The 24,801-nt window shown below is 36.4% G+C and overlaps 1 protein-coding gene and 1 long non-coding RNA gene across 2 annotated transcripts; one reads left to right on the top strand and one right to left on the bottom strand.

Annotated features, from left to right (window-relative positions):
• Positions 1–7,589: 7,589 nt before the first annotated feature.
• Positions 7,590–11,271, top strand: LOC309491581. The gene is made up of 6 exons (XR_014203192.1): positions 7,590–8,192; positions 8,286–8,351; positions 8,473–8,517; positions 8,614–8,678; positions 9,216–9,307; positions 10,089–11,271. It is a non-coding gene; the product is annotated as an uncharacterized lncRNA (long non-coding RNA).
• A 9,463-nt stretch (positions 11,272–20,734) lies between these two features.
• LOC309491582 (serine/threonine-protein kinase pim-2-like) lies at positions 20,735–24,251 on the bottom strand (the record flags this gene model as incomplete). Its single annotated transcript, XM_082190651.1, has 6 exons — positions 20,735–20,747; positions 21,157–21,283; positions 22,339–22,518; positions 22,619–22,916; positions 23,968–24,018; positions 24,157–24,251. Coding segments are annotated over 6 exons (764 nt in total), but the record flags the coding sequence as incomplete, so codon positions are not given.
• Between the last annotated feature and the right edge of the window lie 550 nt (positions 24,252–24,801).

Below are 24,801 nucleotides of genomic sequence, written 5' to 3'. Positions count from 1 at the left end.
AATTTCACTTAAATGGCAATGAAAATGAATTGTCATTTAAGTGAAATTACTGAACTTAAATATACGAGATTGATAAAAATGATCATTCTAGAAGAAAATTTCAGATGGCACTTAGAGGCTTTTGCATCTGAACTCTTCATTTGTCATTCTGTGTTTCTGTGAAAAAATACTAACAATAATGAAGCTAAGAATAGGATACGTATACGGGGGAAAGAGGTTGCTAATGCAATGCTAAATAAGATATTATGTAGCCTACAATAACAATTTTATAGAAAGAAATAACATTACGATGTCTAGAAATCAATTTCAATAGTAACGTTACATTGGGTTTAATTTGTCTTTTGATGAGATCTACAAATATATATTGTTAGAACCAAGAATTTCCATGGGAATATATCCATATTAGCCTAATGTGCTAATTAATGTGTGTTGTCATTGACAAATAAATAAATATACAGTTTACATATCTATATATAGAATGAAAAATATTTCCAAAACAATACACACACACACACTGAAAAAAAGGTTTTCATTCATCCAATAAAAAAAAATGTAGGGTTCACATCTATATTTTACACTGTTAGAAATTACCAGCATTTCACAATAATTAACAGTATTATTTTACAGTAACTTGTTGTAATTAAGTTTCCCTGTAATATCCCAACGAATACCTGTCAAAACTACAGTATCCTTGGATTTTACAGCATTTAACTCTTATTTTACAGTAAAATATTGCAATCTAAAACCTGCTGTTATATCACAACAAGGTCTGTAATATCACAGCAACACAGTGAAAAAAAAAAAAAAAAAGGATTTCACAGCATTAAACAGTATTATTACAGTGAAATATTGTATTGAAATATGTATTGAAGATTTGGTTACTAAATACCATGAGTTAAAACCAACAAAATATCAAAGTATAATGGTTATAATTTAATGTTGTGTGGACTTTAGCATTATGATGTTTATTAGGCGTTGGGTTTTGGTTACCTTACCTCATGACTAAATGTTGGTGTTTGATGTCAATAAGAAATGTACTGTATACCTGTACTAACAATGTTGTTCTTTTTCCACTAGATGTCAGTACACTATAAAAGTAGTAGAATTTTTTGAAAAACATCTGGAGCAGAATTGATGAGGTGTTCTGCCTTATTAAGTGTTATTAGACTTCCAGATTGATTTATAAAAGGCATATTAATTTGCATATTAACTGTCGAGTTGATATAATCCCAAATCATAGTCATTCATACACAGTCCCATTTTATATTACACTGTAGGCTATCAGAAAGTTAGTTTATTATATGTAAATATAATTTACAGAAATAAATATTTATGAATAGATATTTAGAGATTCAGTTTTTCTGTGTAGGCTACTTCAAGTATACATATAGCAAAAGCAAATAGTGAAACATGCACCAAATAAATGCACCAAAGAAGCTTCCTAAAATATATTTTTATTTTATTTGTATAGAAAAGGTCCACTGATAAATGTAAAGGATAGTAAAAGTCTTTGGACTTAAATCTGTCATAAAAATTAAAACAAACCTTTATCTGATGATGTTTGGGATGCAGGCTATTGTTGCAAGATAATGTGTACTGAAATAGTGAATCAGTTTTATTACTGAAAGATTTTATTTTATTTATTTCAAGTTATAGTAAAATATAACTTCTTATTTCTTTAATTTGATATTGGGAGAAATATGACCCATATGTGTGTATTAGTCAGATATTCACAAGAAATACAGTTAATAACCAGTAATAGTTATATTAAGACTAGTGAGACAAGTGATAATGATATAATTTACGTTAATACTTATCATATGATATTATGAGCCTATAATATAGGCTACAAGACCTACTATATAGCCTATTACATATAATATATAGGCCTATTAAAATACGTATGAAGTGTCTAAAAATTAATGTTTACTATAATAAAGTACCTGTTTTGGTTGATGTTATAGCGCACACAGTTGTTTCCGCACGGAAATATGATGGTTTGCTCATCAAAATACAACAAATTATTCCTCACTCCTGTCCGCAATCCGAATAATGAGACTGTGCCACTACAGTAGCCATCTTGACAAAAAGATTAGCTAACAGTTTGTAGAAAAATACGATTTAAATGAGTTGTCTGGTTTGTTTGACGTTGAAATCTTGTTGAAATCTGTTTAACGCTGCAGTAGAGTGACTGGTCGAGATATGTGTTTAATGCCCGTGCGCTGGCTTCGCCGAGTAACCTTGAAATTGTACATTCGTTGGAAAACAAATATTTCTTAGTTGAGCTCTTAATGAAAAAATATTTATATTTAACAATGTTTTGAACGAAACAAATATTACCTGCAAAATAAAACAAATAATGGTAAAATGAATTGAAACTAAGACAAATGTTTTATTGGATGAGGCACTCACCGCTTGAAAACCTTTTATTAATGTGTACATGCATTCATATAAAGCATGTACAATTTCAATTAAATATTTGAAATGACACAACATTTAGCAAATATGCTACATAAATAGTCAATTTGGTAGCAACTGGGTGGTTGCTGTGGGGAACACGGTGGAGCAAGTGTTCTCTGTGGGATCTTGGCAGGCACAGACACTCCCTTTTGGATATTCTTCTGCCTCTGCTGCTTTGGGATCCTGAGGTTTGCGGAAGACACAAGCACTGGTGCATTTTGCAAATGCTGCCTCAGCAGCTCAGGGTTTTTAGGATTTCTCCTCTTGGAGATCTTGTCTGGCATTGGTGCTCCATGTGAGGAGCATGTGAGCACCTTTGAGGAAGCCACTGGTGCCCTCTGTAGTGACTGGATGGGTGTGGGTGTTTCTAAAGCGGCCTTTTTCAGATGGTGAGTCAAATATTCGGGGATCCTGAGTTTTCCTCTTTTTTGGGACCCTATGGGCACAGGTGCTCCCTTTGGGCACGCAGCAGGCACAGGTGCTCCCTTTGGAGATGCAGCAGGCACAGGTGCTCGCTTTGGAGATGCAGCAGGCACAGGTGCTCGCTTTGGGGACACAACAGGCACAGGTGCTGAGTGCTGAGCTTTCTCCAATGTATCACCGAAGACCAGGGATGAGGTGAGGTCCTCTTTTTTAGCACTGGGAGAGTTCTGCTGCCTCCACTGCTTTGTGGTCTTCAGTTCTCCCTTCTCAGATGCTTCACTGAAGACCAGGGATGAGGTGAGGTCCTCTTTTTTAGCACTGGGAGAGTTCCGCTGCCTCCACTGCTTTGTGGTCTTCAGTTCTCCCTTCTCAGATGCTTCACTGAAGACCAGGGATGAGGTGAGGTCCTCTTTTTTAGCACTGGGAGAGTTCCGCTGCCTCCACTGCTTTGTGGTCTTCAGTTCTCCCTTCTCAGATGCTTCACTGAAGACCAGGGATGAGGTGAGGTCCTCTTTTTTAGCACTGGGAGAGTTCCGCTGCCTCCACTGCTTTGTGGTCTTCAGTTCTCCCTTCTCAGATGCTTCACTGAAGACCAGGGATGAGGTGAGGTCCTCTTTTTTAGCACTGGGAGAGTTCCGCTGCCTCCACTGCTTCGTGGTCTTCAGTTCTCCCTTCTCAGATGCTTCACTGAAGACCAGGGATGAGATGAGGTCCTCTTTTTTAGCACTGGGAGAGTTCTGCTGCCTCCACTGCTTCGTGGTCTTCAGTTTTCCCTCCTCATATTTCCGATCTGAGAAGCCTGAGTGCTGGGAATGAGCCTTCTCAGATGCATCACTGAAGACCAGGGATGTGGGGCATGATGTTTCTCCTTCCTCCACTGTTTCCCACCACTGGTCTGAGATGAGGTCCTCATAGTCAGGATACTCAGATATGGGGTCTGAAACTTCCATTATCGCCCACCACCGCCCCGCAGCAAGGGCCGTATTGAGCTCATCTGACAATTCAGTTGATGAGGACTGCTCTGCACTCTCAAAAATGATGGGCATGGTTGACATACTCGAAAATGAACTAGAAGTGAACAATACTTCTTGCAATTTATATCTGTGAAACACTATGAAAGAAAGAGAAACAGAAGAGATTATTTGAATAATCAATTTTGTATCAATTTCCCTACTAATATGCACAACTCAGATGCACATAATGTAAATGTATATAGTAATTTCACAATCGCCGACTCGCTACAAGAAGAATAAATCCGCTGCACTATTTATACTCACGATCATTATGACGTAACAGTCGACAGTTGACGTCACAGTCGGCCAATTGACGTCACAGTCGGCCACCCGAGTTGACGTCACAGTTGGCCACCCGAGTTGACGTAACAGTCGGCCACACGAGTGACGTCACAGTCGACCACACGAGTTTGTGAGGGATGGAAGACCTAGGCTGTTTCGCTGTATTAAAAGTGAACATGCAATACAAACAAAGACTGACTTAGCTTTTTTAATTCATGATTGTTCATACAAAAACTAGCACTGTTTATTATTTATTTTTAGCATTTGCAGCTGGTGCATAAACGGGAGCAAGTGAAGCTGAGATGCATTTTGTTATTAAGCAAACAGACCACTTTTTTATTTTTATTTTATTTTTTACAGATATTACAATAAAAGCACATTTCTGAAACAGAATATAATTCACAAAAAAAGTTCCTGTAGGCTATCCTTGTTTTTTTCTATGTATGACAATTATTTAAAAAAAGCAACAGATAGGACGAGAAAGAGTGCTGTCCCGAACATCAGCAGGACGTTTTTTTTTTATATATTAAGTCGTAAATATTACATGACTTACATTTTGCTCTATATATCGGCAACGAAAATAGTTCCAAATAAATCTATAAATCGTTGCTCATCTTTGAGAAACAGTTTCCCTGACTGAAAACGTTCCATACGTTTAGCGGCTTTAGATGCTCTCTGAAGCGCAGACAGAGGAGCGAAACATAACGATATCTCTTGTCAAAAAAAAAACTGCTTCTTTCAGCAGGTTATTTTCGCTATGTAATATGTATTGATTGAAAAAATGGAGAATAATAAAATTCGGATTTCAAACGCAACGCCGAGTTTATGAAACTCAAATTAAGATTATATTTACAGTGAATTTAGAGAATCAGTAGGCTATGGGCTGCCGGTGGTGCTTGAGACTATATTTCAAGAGTTCAGATGCAAAAAGCCTCTAAGTGCCATCTGAAATTTTCTTCTAGAATGATCATTTTTATCAAGCTCGTATATTTAAGTTCAGTAATTTCACTTAAATGGCAATGAAAATGAATTGTCATTTAAGTGAAATTACTGAACTTAAATATACGAGATTGATAAAAATGATCATTCTAGAAGAAAATTTCAGATGGCACTTAGAGGCTTTTGCATCTGAACTCTTCATTTGTCATTCTGTGTTTCTGTGAAAAAATACTAACAATAATGAAGCTAAGAATAGGATACGTATACGGGGGAAAGAGGTTGCTAATGCAATGCTAAATAAGATATTATGTAGCCTACAATAACAATTTTATAGAAAGAAATAACATTACGATGTCTAGAAATCAATTTCAATAGTAACGTTACATTGGGTTTAATTTGTCTTTTGATGAGATCTACAAATATATATTGTTAGAACCAAGAATTTCCATGGGAATATATCCATATTAGCCTAATGTGCTAATTAATGTGTGTTGTCATTGACAAATAAATAAATATACAGTTTACATATCTATATATAGAAAGAAAAATATTTCCAAAACAATACACACACACACACTGAAAAAAAGGTTTTCATTCATCCAATAAAAAAAAATGTAGGGTTCACATCTATATTTTACACTGTTAGAAATTACCAGCATTTCACAATAATTAACAGTATTATTTTACAGTAACTTGTTGTAATTAAGTTTCCCTGTAATATCCCAACGAATACCTGTCAAAACTACAGTATCCTTGGATTTTACAGCATTTAACTCTTATTTTACAGTAAAATATTGCAATCTAAAACCTGCTGTTATATCACAACAAGGTCTGTAATATCACAGCAACACAGTGAAAAAAAAAAAAAAAAAGGATTTCACAGCATTAAACAGTATTATTACAGTGAAATATTGTATTGAAATATGTATTGAAGATTTGGTTACTAAATACCATGAGTTAAAACCAACAAAATATCAAAGTATAATGGTTATAATTTAATGTTGTGTGGACTTTAGCATTATGATGTTTATTAGGCGTTGGGTTTTGGTTACCTTACCTCATGACTAAATGTTGGTGTTTGATGTCAATAAGAAATGTACATGTATACCTGTACTAACAATGTTGTTCTTTTTCCACTAGATGTCAGTACACTATAAAAGTAGTAGAATTTTTTGAAAAACATCTGGAGCAGAATTGATGAGGTGTTCTGCCTTATTAAGTGTTATTAGACTTCCAGATTGATTTATAAAAGGCATATTAATTTGCATATTAACTGTCGAGTTGATATAATCCCAAATCATAGTCATTCATACACAGTCCCATTTTATATTACACTGTAGGCTATCAGAAAGTTAGTTTATTATATGTAAATATAATTTACAGAAATAAATATTTATGAATAGATATTTAGAGATTCAGTTTTTCTGTGTAGGCTACTTCAAGTATAGCAAAAGCAAATAGTGAAACATGCACCAAATAAATGCACCAAAGAAGCTTCCTAAAATATATTTTTATTTTATTTGTATAGAAAAGGTCCACTGATAAATGTAAAGGATAGTAAAAGTCTTTGGACTTAAATCTGTCATAAAAATTAAAACAAACCTTTATCTGATGATGCTTGGGATGCAGGCTATTGTTGCAAGATAATGTGTACTGAAATAGTGAATCAGTTTTATTACTGAAAGATTTTATTTTATTTATTTCAAGTTATAGTAAAATATAACTTCTTATTTCTTTAATTTGATATTGGGAGAAATATGACCCATATGTGTGTATTAGTCAGATATTCACAAGAAATACAGTTAATAACCAGTAATAGTTATATTAAGACTAGTGAGACAAGTGATAATGATATAATTTACGTTAATACTTATCATATGATATTATGAGCCTATAATATAGGCTACAAGACCTACTATATAGCCTATTACATATACGTAATATATAGGCCTACACTGTTACAGTTTTTCTCGATTGTTTACACACATTTTCTGGTACTTGAGACACAATGACCACAACATGTAACTCATTCACCAACCCCCTGAACCAATTCTGCTAAACTACAAGCACAATTCCTGCTTTACACTCAAATTGCAGTTCTAAAACACACTTTTTTCAAAACACTACACACAATTCTCTGCTTTAGGCACAATTTTCATGCAGAAAATCTCTTGTTTTCACAAGGAACACACTGCCATTCAGATATGCACACTGACTCTTCACATGGGCAAACACCCGTCACACAGTTTTACAATTAGCAATCAGAGCTTTAGCATAAAAGGGCAACAGGTCAGCTTTTCAATGAGCAATGGATGCCAACATTGGATTTTTTTTTTTTTTTTTACTGTAACTGTATACAGTAAATTCTTCTGTTGTTTTGTATGTAGACACTGTATGTACAACTTTGTGTTGGTTTGGGATGTACACTGTGTACATTGTTTTTGAGGGAAAAATAAAATATATTTGTTACCACACTCAAAAAAATGATTTTTCAGTTTTGTTCACTTTACCTGAACAATTCATGTTGAAATAATGCCATTTTGGCTATTTTTCATTTCAACATGATTGTGTCATGTTAAACTGACTTAAAACTGTCACTCGTTGGTTTAACATAAAGTTTTCATTTTAAAAGTACATGTTTCAATCACTTTGCTCAGTCAAACTGTTGACTGAATTAAAAAAATATATATAATAACTTACATAATATTTATAATTTATTTTAAATATTTTTGTTTATTAATTTATAGCTTGATTATAATTATAGAAGTGCAATTAAATGGTTATTGGTGTTTTTAGGTTTGTTATTTGTCTTAAATTGCTGTTAAATCAGACTGATACAAATAATGTTTAGTAAAAGTCAATCACACATATAAAATGTGTGTTTTTATAAAGTCAGCCGGACTGAATGTCAAAACAGCCTGAAAACAAACCACATTCTCAACCTAAAGGAAGCGGAAATTTGTTGTGACGCAATTTGCATATCCTGGCGGCAACATTCATAAAATACGTTAATGCTGCGCATGTCTCAAATAGATCGCCACGCCATTAACTGGAATATAAGCTTAAAACAAACAGGTACGTGTTCATCCATTTACATCACTGTTATTAGAAACAATATTATCAAACTGTTTTATGATGTCGGTTGATACTAATGTGTTATTTTGACAGAATGCACGATTGTAAGCCTAAATGAGATGGCCGCGCCATAAACTGTATTAAACAGCACACGAACAGGTAACTGTTAACTTAGCTCATCTATCCATTTGCATCAGTGTTGTTAGAAAAAATATTAGCCAACAGTTTTGTTATATTGGTTGAACGTTATGTATTTATGGCCTGGTTGCACTATTTTAAGCCTAGATGACCGCGCCATCAACTAAATTAAACGGCAAACAAACAGGTAAGTTAACTTTTTCGACCATTTGCATCAGTCTGATTAGAAACATTTTTAACAACTGTTTTATTATGTCGACTGATACGGATGAATTTATGACAGAATCCACGATTTTATGCCTGAAAGAGATCACCGCGCCATAACAGAATTAAACATCAAACGAAAAGGTATGTGTCTAAGTTTGCACATGTTTGTTAGTTTAATCATCTATCTTTGCACTCTGTTCATTTTCATGGCATCGATCAAAGATATTATAATAATGTTGTGTGGTGTGGTTGATGGTTCAGTGCGTTTTTAAAGCATTAATGACAATTATTGGTTACTGAATATTGTTAATAATAATATCAATAATGGGTATTTGCACCTTTGGTTGCTAGAATGGTATGTATGGCTAATAATTTTTAGTTATTCATATTTGTTATTTGGGTCTTTCAGAACCACACACATTTTAAAGTTGTATAAACTAATAGAAATACTGACTGTAACCAGTACAGTACAATGTGTTTTTTTTTTTTTTTCATGGTCTCATTTTACAACTCCCATAGAGAAAACCATGAATTTGACCATTTTTGAATCTGTTCAGCTATCTGTTGAATATAAGCATAAGACAGTCGTTGAAAGTTGTCTTATGAATCATAAAAATAAACTCAATAAATGTTGCTTAATTGTGTTACATTACCATAATTTTGTGTTTTGCCTTCAAGTGCAAAAATGGCATTGATGTCATTAGAACTACGATCCTGACATGTCTACTATCTCAAAGGAAGAGTCAGCTGATGATTTGAAGACACACAAGGTAGGACACATTATATTTACTTAGGAATACTTTATCTTTTTAGCATAAATCAGTATGTCATTAAAATAAATGTATGACTTGGATAGTGCACCTAAAAATAAAATGAAAATTGTCATGATTTACTCACCCTCATGTTCCAAAACCATAATTTTGTCCATCTTAAGAAAAATAAATAAATAATATATTTCATACTTTTTGTCATATTTTATCCATTGGAAGGCTTGTATAAAACTGCTTTATTCATATGGATTAGCTATATCTTTATGTACTTATTGAAGCTAAATATTGATTGTCTATAGACTTTTGATGGATGGTCCATGACATAAAAAAATTAAAAAAATTATAATTTGTTCCAAAGCTGAACAAGATTCTTGTGTTTGGTATGATGTGATAGTGAGTAAATGATGACAGAATTTTCATTTTGGGGTGAACTATCCCTTTTAAGTACCACTTTACTTTCTACTTTGTAATAAAGAACCGACTGATGCCAAATTACATGTTATTAATGATTTTTTTTTTTATGCTCTAGATTAGAACATTCAACCGATAAACCCCTGACATTTTTTCCCAATAAAATCCTTCTGACAAACTGGAAGACGTGTTGTTTAAAGTACTACAGGGTTTTAAATGGGCACAAACCCTACTGAATAAACACTACTCTGATCCTTCACGCCTTTATTTTAATTTATGAAAATTTAAATGTCTGCCCTCACAAGGGTCGTTTTTATGATATGTGGTGACATACACTAACACTTTCTTTTTTGTCTTTCAATGCATTTAGAAAAAGGAGTTTGACCAGGTGCAGCAGTCACCATCATTGCTGGTGAGGAGGAACGTTGTCTTTAAACTCACTGGATGTTTTGATTGAAGATGAGGTGGTGATGTCTACCAAGTCTTGGTCAGTGCACTGCTGCTGTTTTTTGCACTTATTTATGCCCTTATTTAGAGAACACTAACTTCTCAAAGTTTATTCATAAAGTGCTGTTGAATCTAGAGGAAACATTTTACTTAAAAATGGCCCAGTCTGTTTCAGTTATTTTATTAGTATAATATTATTTTATATTTACACATTTTAAACAAGCATATTTCCTTGTTTGTGCAGTTTTCACTTATTTGGTGAAAAAGTCTGATAATATTGTTTTAATGTTATATATATATTTTTTTTACTATAAAGCCCACTGATTTTGTTTTATGCCTGAGAATGTTTTGTAAAGTAAATGTTGTATATCAATAAATACTAAATAAGAATATCCTCCTGGTCTGTCGTAATTGCTTTGTACCAGTGTTCTTTGATAAGAAAAATGTAAGAAAGATGAGAAAATAGGGAGACTTGTTAATGTTTAATATTCTATTATGTTGGTATTTTAAACAACTTTCTTATATGTAGGTGTTTATGGGTGAGTTACCATTGTGGTAAAGTGTCGAGCATGTGCTTCGGTGAAGGACCTGCTAAGAATTCAAGTTGCTTTAAAAGCAACTCCAATGGGATTGCTAGTGATGCAATCAGTACCATCTTTAGACTGCCAACATCGTATGTATTAAAAGAAAAGCTATATTTAGGTTGATTGTATGTTATTTTAACTCTGTGTGTCTATTAAATAGACACAAATAAATAACTCTTTGGCTGAACATGATTGAAGCATGGACAGTGGTTCCACATGATGGAACCATGCTATCTCAACCCAAATACTTCATGTTGGATAAACTTAAGCGAAGTGAGTAAACTCAATTAAAATTAGACTCGTCCAAATAACTTGATTTAATCATGTCCAAATAACTTGATTCAGTCTTGTCCAAATAACCTGATTCAGTCGTGTCCAAATAACTTGATTTAATCATGTCCAAATAACTTGGTTCAGTCTTGTCCAAATAACCTGATTCAATCGTGCTCGAATAACTTGAATCAATCACGTGGAACCACTGTCCATGATTAAATCATGTTCAACCAAAGAGTCATTTTTTTGAGTGCATGTATTTGTGTGTTCTGAGTATAAAAACAATATTCTCAAATATTTTACAACACACTTATGTATGTATGTCTTTAGTAAGTGTAACACTGAACAAAAAAAGGCCTAAGTCATTATGATGAATGGAGAAGAAGTGTTTTCCATTCATCATAGTGTTTTACATTGAGCACATCAGTGTTCAACTGGTTCTTATAAATGTCTATTCATATGATGGTTTGTGTGTGTCATTTGAAAACAAAATACCATTTTGAGAAGAAATAACATTGTTTTGAATGTAAAGTTTCATTTTGCAGGAGCATTGAGGGGTTTTGCCCATTGTGTGTGTGTTTTTGGATTTGTGTGTAGAGTTCTGAGAATATGAGGCATGCTTTCAGAAAATGTGTGTAAACAATCGAGAAAAACTGTAAATGTTTCTGTTAATTTACACCCAAATTTCAACATGATTAACCTGTTATTTTTAATAACTGCGCCTTACTGTTAATTTTAGGAAATATATGTTAAATAACACCTCATTTTTGTTATTTAACACCTCATTGTTAAATAACACCTCATTTTTGTTATTTAACCGCAAAATCGAAAATTCAACAAAGATGTCGGATAGAGTAAGATGGTCTGGTATGTTTGGAGATAAATGCCGATATGCAATTTTATGCTTATTAGCCTATAAAAAAAGTTATTATTTATCAGTGGAGAAGTTAGCAATTTCATTTCGTTTTTTTTTTTAAGTTGCTAAACAACGACTGATTCAATCAATAGTCGAGTCGTGCAATCCATTACTAACAAACTAAATATTGTATGCATTTACTGAATGAAGATTAGACAAATGAAACACCTGATTTCTCTACTGCAAATGTTATAAAGAATAATCTTGCATCGCCTATTCCACAGAAATAAGTTTGCGGTGTTTTATGTGCATGCGCAAATGTGTTTGTTATCGTGGGTGTAATAGCCTTTTATTACCCTATTTAATACCTACACTCCGGATTTTACGCGAGACATTTAGTTGAGGAACTGCGCTCCCGGTGTGTGTGTGTGTGTGTGTGTGTGTGTGTGTGTGTGTGTGTGTGTGTGTGTGTGTGTGTGTGTGTGTGTGTGTGTGTGTGTGTGTGTGTGTGTGTGTGTGTGTGTGTGTGTGTGTGTGTGTGTGTGTGTGTGTGTGTGTGTGTGTGTGTGTGTGTGTGTGTGTGTGTGTGTGTGTGTGTGTGAGTGTGTGTGTGTGTGTGTGTGACACCAGAAGCTGCTGTGTGCTCTTCCTAATTAAGTATTATTCCAAGTATAATTTCTACAAACTGAGCTCATAACTCATAGGACTAATTAATAACAAGTGTATTTTTTTTTAAAACATACCTAATGTAACTTTTCGTATGCAAAAAAAAAATCTTTTTTTCGTTCATGGAGATAGCATGGACAATGTGCCATGTTTTAGTGGAAGATTGCTGCCATCTACTGGAAAGCAAACACATTTAAAATTAAAATAACATGACATTTCAAGGACAGCCACTAGATGGCTGCAGCGCATCACTCACTGGCTCGTTTGCCATTTCCATTGTTTCCATCATATTGTAGGTATTCATCTTTTCACAAGTTTTCATTTAGATTTGTGTTTAGACATTATAAAATCATTATTATAACAATAAAAAAATCTTTAGTCAAAGTATCTGAAGTATCATTGTTTTTTACAATACAGTCAAACCTGAACATGGTGTTGTGTGTGTGTAGGCCTATATGTGTGTGTTTTTGTATTCGTTCTGCATTGTGGATGTTTTATGGTGTAACCCCTTCATTTCTGTGTCTGCTCCGCATTGTAGCTGATTTATTTTTGGGACAAAATATGTAACAGAGAGCAATAGTACATCTTAAAATATAGAGTTCATGACAAATGAAAACAACGTAAAGAAAGTATTTTAGTTGTTAGAAAATACTACCAGAGCTTTGATGGACAAACATTATATGCATAAAACAGTGGGAATAAATAATACCTTGAAAGAAATTAGCAAATCTCAGAGAAACATCAAACAATTAAGCATGTAACAATAATAACTTAAAAAGTGCTGTCTTATAATTTACAGTGTTAAAAGGCTTGGTTTTAAATTGTATTACATATGATAAAATCTGTTAAATGTAATTTGTAGATTAATGTATTCGGTTAATTACTTAAAGCATCATGATCCAGTTAATTTTGAATTATTTGTTTAACACTTATTTTAATTTGAACCACTGCAGAAACTCTCCTCAGATCACAATTCATGAATTGCTATTCTTGTATTACAGGCCTTAAATTGAAATATGAATAGGAACTGTACTGTTAACGTTATAGGCTAGAATACACTAAATTACTGGTTATAAAAAAAAATGTTAATAGTTTACTTTGGATTAGAAATGCAATCCAACTGTTACTCTCAAACCCTGATAATTTTGTGAGGTATTCAGTATCCTACAAGTTCAACTGATTCAATTATCTTTTTTTATCTCATTCTATTTGTGTGAACTGAGTACTCAACGCTTACAGTCATACTGTTACATTTCTATCTATTTTCACAATAATTTATTCAGGTGTCTCTCTCTCTCTCTCACACACACACACACACACACACACACACACACACACACACACACACACACACACACACACACACACACACACACACACACACACACACACACACACAGAGAGAGAGAGAGAGAGAGAGAGAGAGAGAGAGAGAGAGAGAGACAAAGGTTAGACATGTTATCATGGTCATGTATATTATGTTATTTTTGATGCTCATACAGTAATTATAGCCTAGAGTAAAAAAAAAACATTTAGCCTACATTTTAAGTTTAGAGATACTGAACTATTTTCATTTATCGAAGGGACATATAGGACCTCACCTACAGTACAAAAAAAAATAAAAATCATACGTTGCTCTAGACTAGAGTCTATAGAAATAATACATAAAACACCAAACTCCATGTCAGCATATTGTAGCCTATGGCTTGCGATCTCTCAAGTGTCGTACATTAGAAGCGAAGCATCGCAGCAGCACTAATTGTGTTCCCAGCAACATATTTCTGCATCAAATGTCAGCGAGTGGTGCAAAAGCTTATTAAAGTGGGATTTGAGTGTGCCGTACGGACTCTTATTCTGGCTGTACTGAAGACGAAGCGGCTTGACCAATCAGATGAAAGGGCCGTTTCAGCTCCGCCCACATGTGCGAACGAAATATCAAAGCCATAAACCAATTTGTAAACAACAAACGAAAAATTTGAAATCGAGCCGAAATCTATTAAACTAAAACTAAACTAAACTAAGTTATTAAACTAAACGAATAAACGATCCGTCTTTTCATTTCTCGTTATTCCATTCCAAATGAAATGATCAGATGATACACGGACCATTAAGAATATATTAAAGGTCCCGTTTTATGCCCCTTTTCACAAGATGTAAAATAAGTCTCTGATGTCCCCAGAGTGTGTATGTGAAGTTTGAGCTCAAAATACCCAACAGATCATTTTTTACAGCATGTTTAAATTGACATTTTTTGGGGCTCAGAAAAACGAGCTGTTTCAGTGTGTGCCCTTTAAATGCAAATGAGCTGCTGCTGGACGACACAGGGGGCGGAGCTTCATGAGCTCGCGCTCAGTCTGTCAGGAAAAATTCATCTCACGGAATGATGATAATATCAGAAACTCTCAGTAACGGCGTTCATTTCGAGTCGGACAATAATGCCTACAGAGTCAGAGTGCTGTATAGAGATGAAACAGGTATGGTTTAGTAGTTTAATTACGGTTATTATAACGTATTTGTCATCTGCTTGTAGGCTATGTATCCATTATTTATTAATAGCCTACAAGTCTGCTGTCTGAATGATGATCAAACATGTACTGATGAGTTTAATAAAGTTTATTGTACATCACACAAAAGATAAAGCGTCAGTTTTACTTCAGAAAATCACGGTAAGAGCTGAGTAAACACAGTAGCCTAAGTTATAAGAAGTGCGCAAGTAGCCAGTAGAGTTGAGGGAGCATTCCTATGGGCGGAGGTTAGTCAAGAAACGGTTCTAGTGACATCATTAAAGAAGGAAGTAGAGGGGTGTAGTCCAATCGAGCCGTTTTTTGTAGTCAACTTCTGTTAAATAAAATATCTCGCTTGGCATTGAACTTTGAGCTTTATAATTTTACAGATATTATTTATGCTCTAACAGCAACATTACACACTAACTAAAGTTTGAAACATGGGATCACGCAGAACGGGACCTTTAAACCAAAAACTTTCAAAGGATGTTAATTAAAACAACCACAGAAGGCAACAAGTTGATCAATTCTGTAGAATTTAAATTTTACTTTACCGAATTATCCATTTGTTTTCTGACAGGGAACACATGGAACGAATCACCGCTCCACATTTTGATTGACAGCCGTCACAACCTTCTAGTGACCGTGTTTACTCCTTTCTTTTCAACCATTGGATAGGATTTAGAAAACGGCTGTTGTATTTGTACTTCTGATGAAGCGCTGTTAAATGTAGGGGGAAAACTACGCCGCAAAAAGAATAAATAAAATGCTTTCTTAAAAAGGCAAAATAACGCATGCACGTTTTGTATATGATAATTAAAAACCAACAGACTGATGAAAATGCGGGACATTTTCTCAATATACGACATGCGGGACAAGGGGTGGAAATGCTGTGCGGTGCAACGCAAAGCGGGACGCGTGGTCATGCACCAGAAACGTTCAAATACGTCTAAAATATTACAATATTTTTCGGTCTTAAGCCCTGGTTCAAATGTTTACCTCATTGCCTTGCCTTGAATAAGACATTTCTCCTAAACAATATTAAGCGTAAAAAATTACGCTGATTAACTGCAGGTTTACTTACCATATGCAGTGAAAAACGATTTAACAAGGCGTAATTTACTGTAAAACTGATTCTGGTGTCTTATTTTGCATTGCATGTTGTTTAGTTAATGTTTAGTGCATGATTTCAGTGGTATGTCTTCTACTCTGATGGGTTTAGGGTTTGTGTGTGGGATACTGTCTACTGTATGTGTTTATTAGCTCATGGAAAGATATTACTCAGTATGTCATCTTCAATATAAAGTAGAGATCTGTCTTCGGGATCTCTGGAATGTTTTATTTTAATGTTTTGTTTTATGTTTAGTTTAAGGTTTATTTAAGGTTTATTTATAAAAAGGAGCAAGGAAAGTCTTGAGCTGAGACTCAGGGTGAGGGTACAGCGTCATTGCAGGGAGTCTTCAGGATCCTCTGAACCCGCTTTGTGCTTCTTGTGTTGAAAGAGAGATAAAGTAGACAAAAACAGGAGAAATTATACACAGTAGCAGTATATAACACAGTTGTTGTATTTAATATGATTCCCCATTTAGCCTATATGATTTATGTTTTGAAACTGCTTGCCTTTTTTAAACTTGAAGAAGGAGATCTTGTACTTCTAAAAGACAATCAGAGCCCTCGTAACAAGTGGCCTATGGCTCTTGTGTCCCAAGTATTTAAAGCACTGATGGGAGAGTACGCAAGGTTCAGTTGAAAGTTACAAAAAATGGATCTGGAAAGGAAGTAAAGTATCTCAGACCAATTACAGAGGTTGTTCTTCTGTTCCCTAAGGAAAATTAAGACTTAAATGAGACATCCTTAGGATGTCTGGCGGGGAGTGTTCTGCTTCTAGTTTAAATGTCACTCAACAATGTATTGTTTTGTATAGTTGTTTTAGTTATGGCGCCCCCTGTGGGAAATATAAGTGATTCAACTATTGAATGAGCTTGACCAGCAAAGTTAATCACAATTATTCACAACATCTACTTATTTTTCAAAAAATCTAACAATATAGGCTGAATGTGTTGTGGCATTTCACTGAATGACATGCGTTTGTTACTCAGGTACACCCAAAAAGGGTCAAATTTGACAAGCTATAATAAATGATCTGGGGGTATTTTGAGCTGAAATGTCACAGACACATTCTGGGGACACCATAGATTTATATTACATCTTGTGAAAAGGGGCATAATATGTCACCTTTAAAGTAGACTTTACTTTTGTAAATTTTATTTGATGCTGTAGACTTGGAATTAAGCCTTTTCCCCGTTATTATTTGATTCACGGGACTGGACACCAGTTATCTTGGCAAGAAAAATCTTTATTCTTATATGTCAGGAGAGAAACTCTGAGAAGATGTTATATTCATGCCAGGTCTATGCGTTTCCGTGTTTCTCTGCCGTAGTACAGTAAGATTGAGCTTAAATAAAAAATATTGCAAGAATTAGATGCTTTGTTTCCAGACAAGACTTAGAGAAACTTGTGCATGCTTTCATCACCAGCAGGGTGGATTATTGTAATGGACTCCTCACTGGCCTTCCCAAAAAGGCCATAAGACAGTTGCAGCTCATACAGAACGCTGCCGCTAGTATTCTGAGCAGAACCAGGAAATATGAACATATCACACCAGTCCTCAGGTCTTTACACTGGCTCCCAGTTAGATTTAGGATTGATTTTAAAGTATTATTACTGGTATATAAATCATTCAATGGCCTAGGACCTCAATATATTACTGATTTGCTCACTGAATATAAACCCAACAGATCACTCAGATCATATCAGCTAGAAATATACCAAGGGTTCACTCTAAACATGGCGAGTCTGCTTTTAGCTATTATGCCAGCCGCAGCTGGAACCAGCTTCCAGAAGAGATCAGATGTGCTCCTACAGTGGTCACATTCAAATCCAGACTCAAAACACTTCTGTTTAGCTATGCATTTACTGAATGAGCACTGTGCCGCTGTTCGTCCGACTGTTTGTTTTGCTTTCAAAAGTAAGCTCAATGATCAAACTATAGGCAAGGTGACAGAGAGGGTTTTAATTATGGTCAGCAGGGCATTTAGCCCGTAACTGTAAATGCCCACTCAGAAGGTGTAAAAGAAAGTGATAATGTGAAAGTGACGTGTATTAATGTGGGTTTGAAAGTAGAACAGTATTTAAATGACGATATTAAAGTTTTCGTCTGAGAAAGAATGTGAACGTGCGAGTAAATGAGGGAGAAAAGAAAGTTAAAGGAAAGTTGATAGATGGAAGTCGTAAGAAGATTGAAGGTTAAAAGAAGGTTGAAAGATTTAAGTCTTAAGGGAATCCTTTTGAAGGAAAGATCTATAATAATATTCTTTTTTTATTTTTATAAGTACTGTATTTTATTTTATTTTATTTTTCTAAACTGTTTTAATTATTCTTATTTCTTTTTATTATTTTAATTTCTTCTATGTAAAGCACTTTGAATTGCCATTGTGTATGAAATGTGCTATATAAATAAACTTGCCTTGCCTATCTTACCTTGTGAGTATCCTGGCAAGAGTATTGTCTAGAGAAAGTTCTGATTCTGTATTTGCTGTTGGTTTATCGTCTAGTTATCTGTCAAGTCTTAGTTTAGTTTAGTCACTCCTTGTCCTGTCCATGTTTTGCCCCCTTGTGGGATTTGTTTTCCCTGTTTTTTGTCCATAAATAAACTGTGTGTCAAGCATCATGTCTGCGCTTGGGTTCATCCTCAAATTCATGACAGAAACAAGGGTGTGATCATCAGATTTAAAGTTGGAGTAATTTGTGCTGTTTTCCAGTTAGTAGGAAAGATAGAAAGTCTGATACAAAAATACAAAACTACAGTTGTTTAATCATGTATAAATTTTCACAGGCGTCGCGTCGTCTCTTCCCAGGCGTCGCGTCTTCTCTTCCCAGGCGTCGCGTCTTCTCTTCCCAGGCGTCGCGTCGTCTCTTCCCAGGCGTCGCGTCGTCTCTTCCCAGGCGTCGAGTCGTCTCTTCCCAGGCGTCGCGTCGTCTCTTCCCAGGCGTCGAGTCGTCTCTTCACAGGCGTCGCGTCGTCTCTTCCCAGGCGTCGCGTCGTCTCTTCCCGGGCGTCGCGTCGTCTCTTCCCAGGCGTCGAGTCGTCTCTTCACAGGCGTCGCGTCGTCTCTTCCCGGGCGTCGCGTCGTCTCTTCCCGGGCGTCGCGTCGTCTCTTCACAGGCGTCGAGTCGTCTCTTCCCAGGCGTCGCGTCGTCTCTTCCCAGGCGTCGAGTCGTCTCTTCACAGGCGTCGAGTCGTCTCTTCACAGGCGTCGAGTCGTCTCTTCACAGGCGTCGCGTCGTCTCTTCCCGGGCGTCGCGTCGTCTCTTCCCGGGCGTCGCGTCGTCTCTTCACAGGCGTCGAGTCGTCTCTTCCCAGGCGTCGCGTCGTCTCTTCCCAGGCGTCGAGTCGTCTCTTCACAGGCGTCGAGTCGTCTCTTCCCAGGCGTCGAGTCGTCTCTTCCCAGGCGTCGCGTCGTCTCTTCCCAGGCGTCGCGTCGTCTCTTCCCAGGCGTCGAGTCGTCTCTTCACAGGCGTCGCGTCGTCTCTTCCCGGGCGTCGCGTCGTCTCTTCCCGGGCGTCGCGTCGTCTCTTCCCGGGCGTCGAGTCGTCTCTTCACAGGCGTCGCGTCGTCTCTTCCCGGGCGTCGCGTCGTCTCTTCCCGGGCGTCGCGTCGTCTCTTCACAGGCGTCGAGTCGTCTCTTCCCAGGCGTCGCGTCGTCTCTTCCCAGGCGTCGAGTCGTCTCTTCACAGGCGTCGAGTCGTCTCTTCACAGGCGTCGAGTCGTCTCTTCACAGGCGTCGAGTCGTCTCTTCACAGGCGTCGAGTCGTCTCTTCCCGGGCGTCGCGTCGTCTCTTCCCAGGCGTCGAGTCGTCTCTTCACAGGCGTCGCGTCGTCTCTTCAACTGTAGAATAAAAGGTAAGTATTATGTGAATGCTTGGCTAAAGAGATGTGTCTTTAATCTAGTTTTAAACTGGGACAGCGAGTCTGAGCCTCGAACAATATCAGGAAGGCCATTCCAGAGTTTAGGAGCTAAATGTGAAAATGGAGCTGCGTGTTTTGCCAATTCTTGTTGGATCCTTAATTAATTTATACAGTCCGAGTTTCATTACAATAGCTTTTAAAGATTTTGATGAGCTATCATTCCAGTCAAGGTTGATATCGCCCAGAATTACAAGCTCCTTTGATGTAACAGATTTAATTATGTCAGAAAGCTGAGATAGATAAGAACTTTCACTGACATTAGGGGGTTTGTAGGTGACAATAATGGTAATTGCATGTTGAGGTGTAAAATGTACGATCAGTTTTAATGTTTCAGTTTCGGTTTCAAACTTTGATATTAAGTGTGCATATTTCCGACTCACATAGAAGGCCACTCCGCCGCCGGTCTTGCTAATGCGGTCTTTACGATACAATTCATAAAAGAATCTGGAATATTAGGAGTTAACCATGATTCAGAGATTGCCATTACATGTGCTTTCGACTGCGCAAGCAAGATTTTAAATTCGTTTGGGAACAAGGCTTCGGGTGTTTAAATGGCAAATCTTAAAGCCTCTGATGCTACCGAGTTGACTTAAATTAGTTGGACTTTTTCTTGGATGAGGTCTTCTTCTTTGTACTTTAACTGTTTTGACTAAAGGACTAGAAGAAGATACTTCAGAGGGTAAGATCGGAAAAAATGGGGGAGTAAAGATAATCGGGGTTGGAAGTCTAGAATGGGGAAAATATTTGCGAGTTATCGGTAAAAACATACGCTGTGTTGCGGTACAGCGGTAAGAAATCTGGTAAAGTTTGCAAATGCATATAGTCCCCACAAATGCAATATGCCTAAAGTTGTCAAAAAAGTATTTGAGTCAGGCCCGGGATTTAGCTCAACATTTCCAATAAACAGGAGAATAGTTATTAAAAGTCTTGATGCACTTAAAACGTATTTAGACTTATTTTAATTTTCATCAGAGTCATTTGCTTTAACATCAGTTACCCACCGGTGAAAAATAATAGTTCGGATGGAGAAAGACAATGGCTGATGAGAAGCTGGTTGGCCAGAGTTTTTAAACACAAACCTCTTGTCAGAGCATTGTAGGTTGCTAACCGGCGAACTAGTCCGTGGTGCAGAAAACTCCGCTGACGGCCGGGTACGTGGTAGTCGGACGCACCCGCGCAGAGCAGCCGCCTGTGAGCTGTGATTTCCTATCCAATACAAAGAAAGATGATATGAACAAGTCACTCATGAATGATTTTTTAGAGCTAGAACAGAATTGAAATCTGCTTGGTTCACTGATTCGGTTATTCTCCTGTTTACTACAGTGAAGCCGCTTTAAAACAATCTGTATAGTATCAAGCGCTATATAAATGAAGGTGACTTGACTATAACAAGAACATTACAATGAACACACATTTGAAAATCTCACTACAAATAATCCAGAATTTAAGACAAAAGATAATAATCCTTCTCTGCCTGTTACACTTCCTCACACCTGAAACTGATGGGAGTGAATCTCCTGAACTTCTCCAATCTACTGTAGACCATTACTAATCCATTGATGTTGTAACATCTGCTCTAACGTCGGGCGTTTAGTTGGATCCCACGCTAGACACTGGCTAATCAAATCCCTGCATTCTGTACAATAAGGAGAGAGCTGGTTAGTCATGACCATGTGACCTGGCATTTTTGAAAACAGCATCTAAAACATGATTAATATACTGTAAAATGTTCCTTATCGTTAGTTTAAAAGTGAAGTATGTCGTTTCTGCGACACTAGTGGCAGCGAGTGGAATAAATGACAAAATAAAGCATATTTTCAAAAATATATTTTTTTTTACATATATTACATATTTTCTTGCAAAGGCCCCTTCTTCCGTGCATCGCGTCTTCCCCGACTCAAACATCACAAACGCAGCTCTTACTGGTTCATGTGAAGGCATGTTTCAGGTCCAACATATTAGTAATAATTTCAGCTGTGTTGCGCTTGTCTTTATGAAAATGTGCCTTTCCGCATCACAATGCTCTGTTCACTTTGACGTGTTCATGAGCGGTTTAATCTTTGAAGGAATAAATGCAGTGAATTTTGGCTTTCACTTCTGTCACTAAAGCGGCATTTCTTTTCCCACGGCTCTCGCGCCAAACTCTCGCTATACGTTGAGCTATATATAAAACATCTTACATACTTCACCTTTAACTGTTTCTGTACAAAGCCTTTGCTTTATGTGTGTGTTTATCAATGTTATCAATATTATTCACTCACCTTTGGATAATTCGGGGTTCTCAAATGTAACTTTGGCTCGTGTGATTTCCGTTCTATCGTGAAAAGGAGAACATCCGTTCACCATCTGGTACAGCAACACTCCTAGAGACCAGACATTTGCTGGGACGGCGTGGAATCGAGGCTCTGTCAAGACTTCAGGTGGGCAGTAATCCGCAACTCCTGGAAGAAAGACATTTGCACATTGTTGAGCTTTTTTTTTAAAGCATCAAATAATTAGTAAGTCACTACATTCAGGTTTCCACACTCCCAGAATGCTCACCAATGTATATTTTGCTGTTGTAGCCATCGCTACTAAACAGCTGACCGCCGCCAAAGTCTATCAGCTTGAGCTGTAGCGGGGTTTTCTTCAACAGGAAATTCTGCGCATGAATGTCATTATGGAAAACGCCACGATGGATGCAGTGTTGCACTGCCAGCACAGCCTGTCTCATGATGACCCATGCTGTTGCTTCAGACAAATGATGAAAACGAGTGATGAGGTCCAGCAAGTTCTCGTAGGGTTTGGGATACTCCATAACCAGAGTGAAACCTCTAGGATCTTCAAACCACTCGTATAGCTGTATGACGAAGGGGCTTATGGGTTCTTGCCTCATCATCATCAGCAGCAGCGCCACTTCTGTAACGAGAGGTTTGGGATTCCCAGGCTAGAGAGAAGTAGCAGATGGAAGGTTAGCTGGGTAAAAATCTGAAGAAAACAAATTTTATCTGACCCATAGAAGCCTATGGATGAGTGAGCCAGCTCTCAGATTTCATCACAAATATCTTAATTTGTGTTCCGAAGATGAACGAAAGTCTTACGGGGTTGGAACAACATGAGGGTGAGTGATTACTGACAGAATTTTCATTTTTGGGTGAACTAACCCTTTAATATGTAGTGGAAAAAACACCCAATCTGGCAACACCAGCCACCAGTGTCTACTGACTCTCTTGTTCGATCTCGTTCATCAAAATGAACAAATCTTTTTTCGAGTCATTTCATTCATTTAATGGGCTTTAAATGTTATACTATTAACTGGCAAATTCCCAGAACACATCCACCTACGCAATCTTGATCATATTCTGAATTAAGAAATCATTATAATGCAGTCAAAAATCGTTTACAGGGAACATAAATAATTACTTTACCTTCCGAGTCTTTCGTTCATTTGTCACGTGACAAACGCAATGAATGGATCGTTCATGAACGACTCATCACTTACGTTACAAATCAAAACGAAAAGCAGCAAGGAGGCGTCGTATGATCATTTAAACAAGTTTTATGACAAGGTCGGTGAGGATGGGAAAAATCTGACGCATAGCTTCAGTGTTAAAACTGATAAAATAATTGTCTGTGGTTCTATATGGGCAGTGGCAATCATTTTGAAAAATTATATCTCGCAGCAACATGGAAAAAAAGAACTATGAACTAGTTCATTTTTGGAACTGTGAACTCAGAGTAAAATTTTGAGTATGAACTATGAACTGAACTAGTTCATTTTAAAATTGTGAACTGAACTTTGAACTAGTTCATGTAGAAAGTGAACTTTCCCAACACTGCCTACAGGTGTATTAACTACAGTAATCTGCACTTAAACAACTCAATACACATTCAGATTTTGGCCAACTTACAATATTAAGATAACGATCGTTGTCTATCTTGCGTATCCGCTTGATGGCAACCTGCAAAACAAAAACCCAGTTTCAGTAACATTAACAGTATTCAAGCGCCTGACCTTGCACTAAGTATTAAACCATCTGTACATTGTTTTAAATGTGTTTTGCAAGAGCAAAATGTTTGTACAATTAAGTAAGATTGACCTTTTTGCCATCAAATCTGCGTGTTCCCAGGAACACCTTGCCAAATCCTCCGGATCCAATCATCTCTCCCACGTTATAGAGAGACTCAAAGAACTCTGAAAAACAAACAGAAAAATATGAGACAATTATTAGCTTGCTAGATCCATTGTTTGTTTTTGTTTGTTTTAAATATCAGTGCTGGTCGAGAAAATAATATTATAATGGGGGAAATAATTTTAATATTCTCTAAAAACAAGCCTTACTTTGAGTGGAAAACAAGATAATACTGTTTAAAATAATAGAAGAATAAGAAATAATGATATGAAAAGAATTGAAAAGAAAAAACAATTGAAAACAACTATTAGACACACACATGTCAAATTAAGCAATGATATAATGACATAACTTACATTTTACTGTTAAATTCTTATCTGTAATGTTACAAATCTAAAGTAATGGGATTTTTCACACTATCCCCCTGACTTCTGCTTAATGCCTGCATAAATGTCCCAACATCTTATTTCAATTCACAATATTAATAATTATAGTCATTTTATTTCACAATTATCTCGATTACGAGGGCAGAGCCTGGTGATTCCGTGTCAACGATAAAGTTATTTTTCTTATTTTATCTGATCTTTTATTAAAAAGAAAACATACATTCCC

The sequence above is a fragment of the Leuciscus leuciscus genome (assembly GCF_965113295.1).
Source record: "Leuciscus leuciscus genome assembly, contig: HAP1_SCAFFOLD_374, whole genome shotgun sequence".
NCBI classification, from domain to species: Eukaryota; Metazoa; Chordata; class Actinopteri; order Cypriniformes; family Leuciscidae; genus Leuciscus; species Leuciscus leuciscus.
The sequence above is the reverse complement of the archived record's forward strand: the minus strand, read 5'-3'. Positions and strand labels throughout refer to the sequence as shown.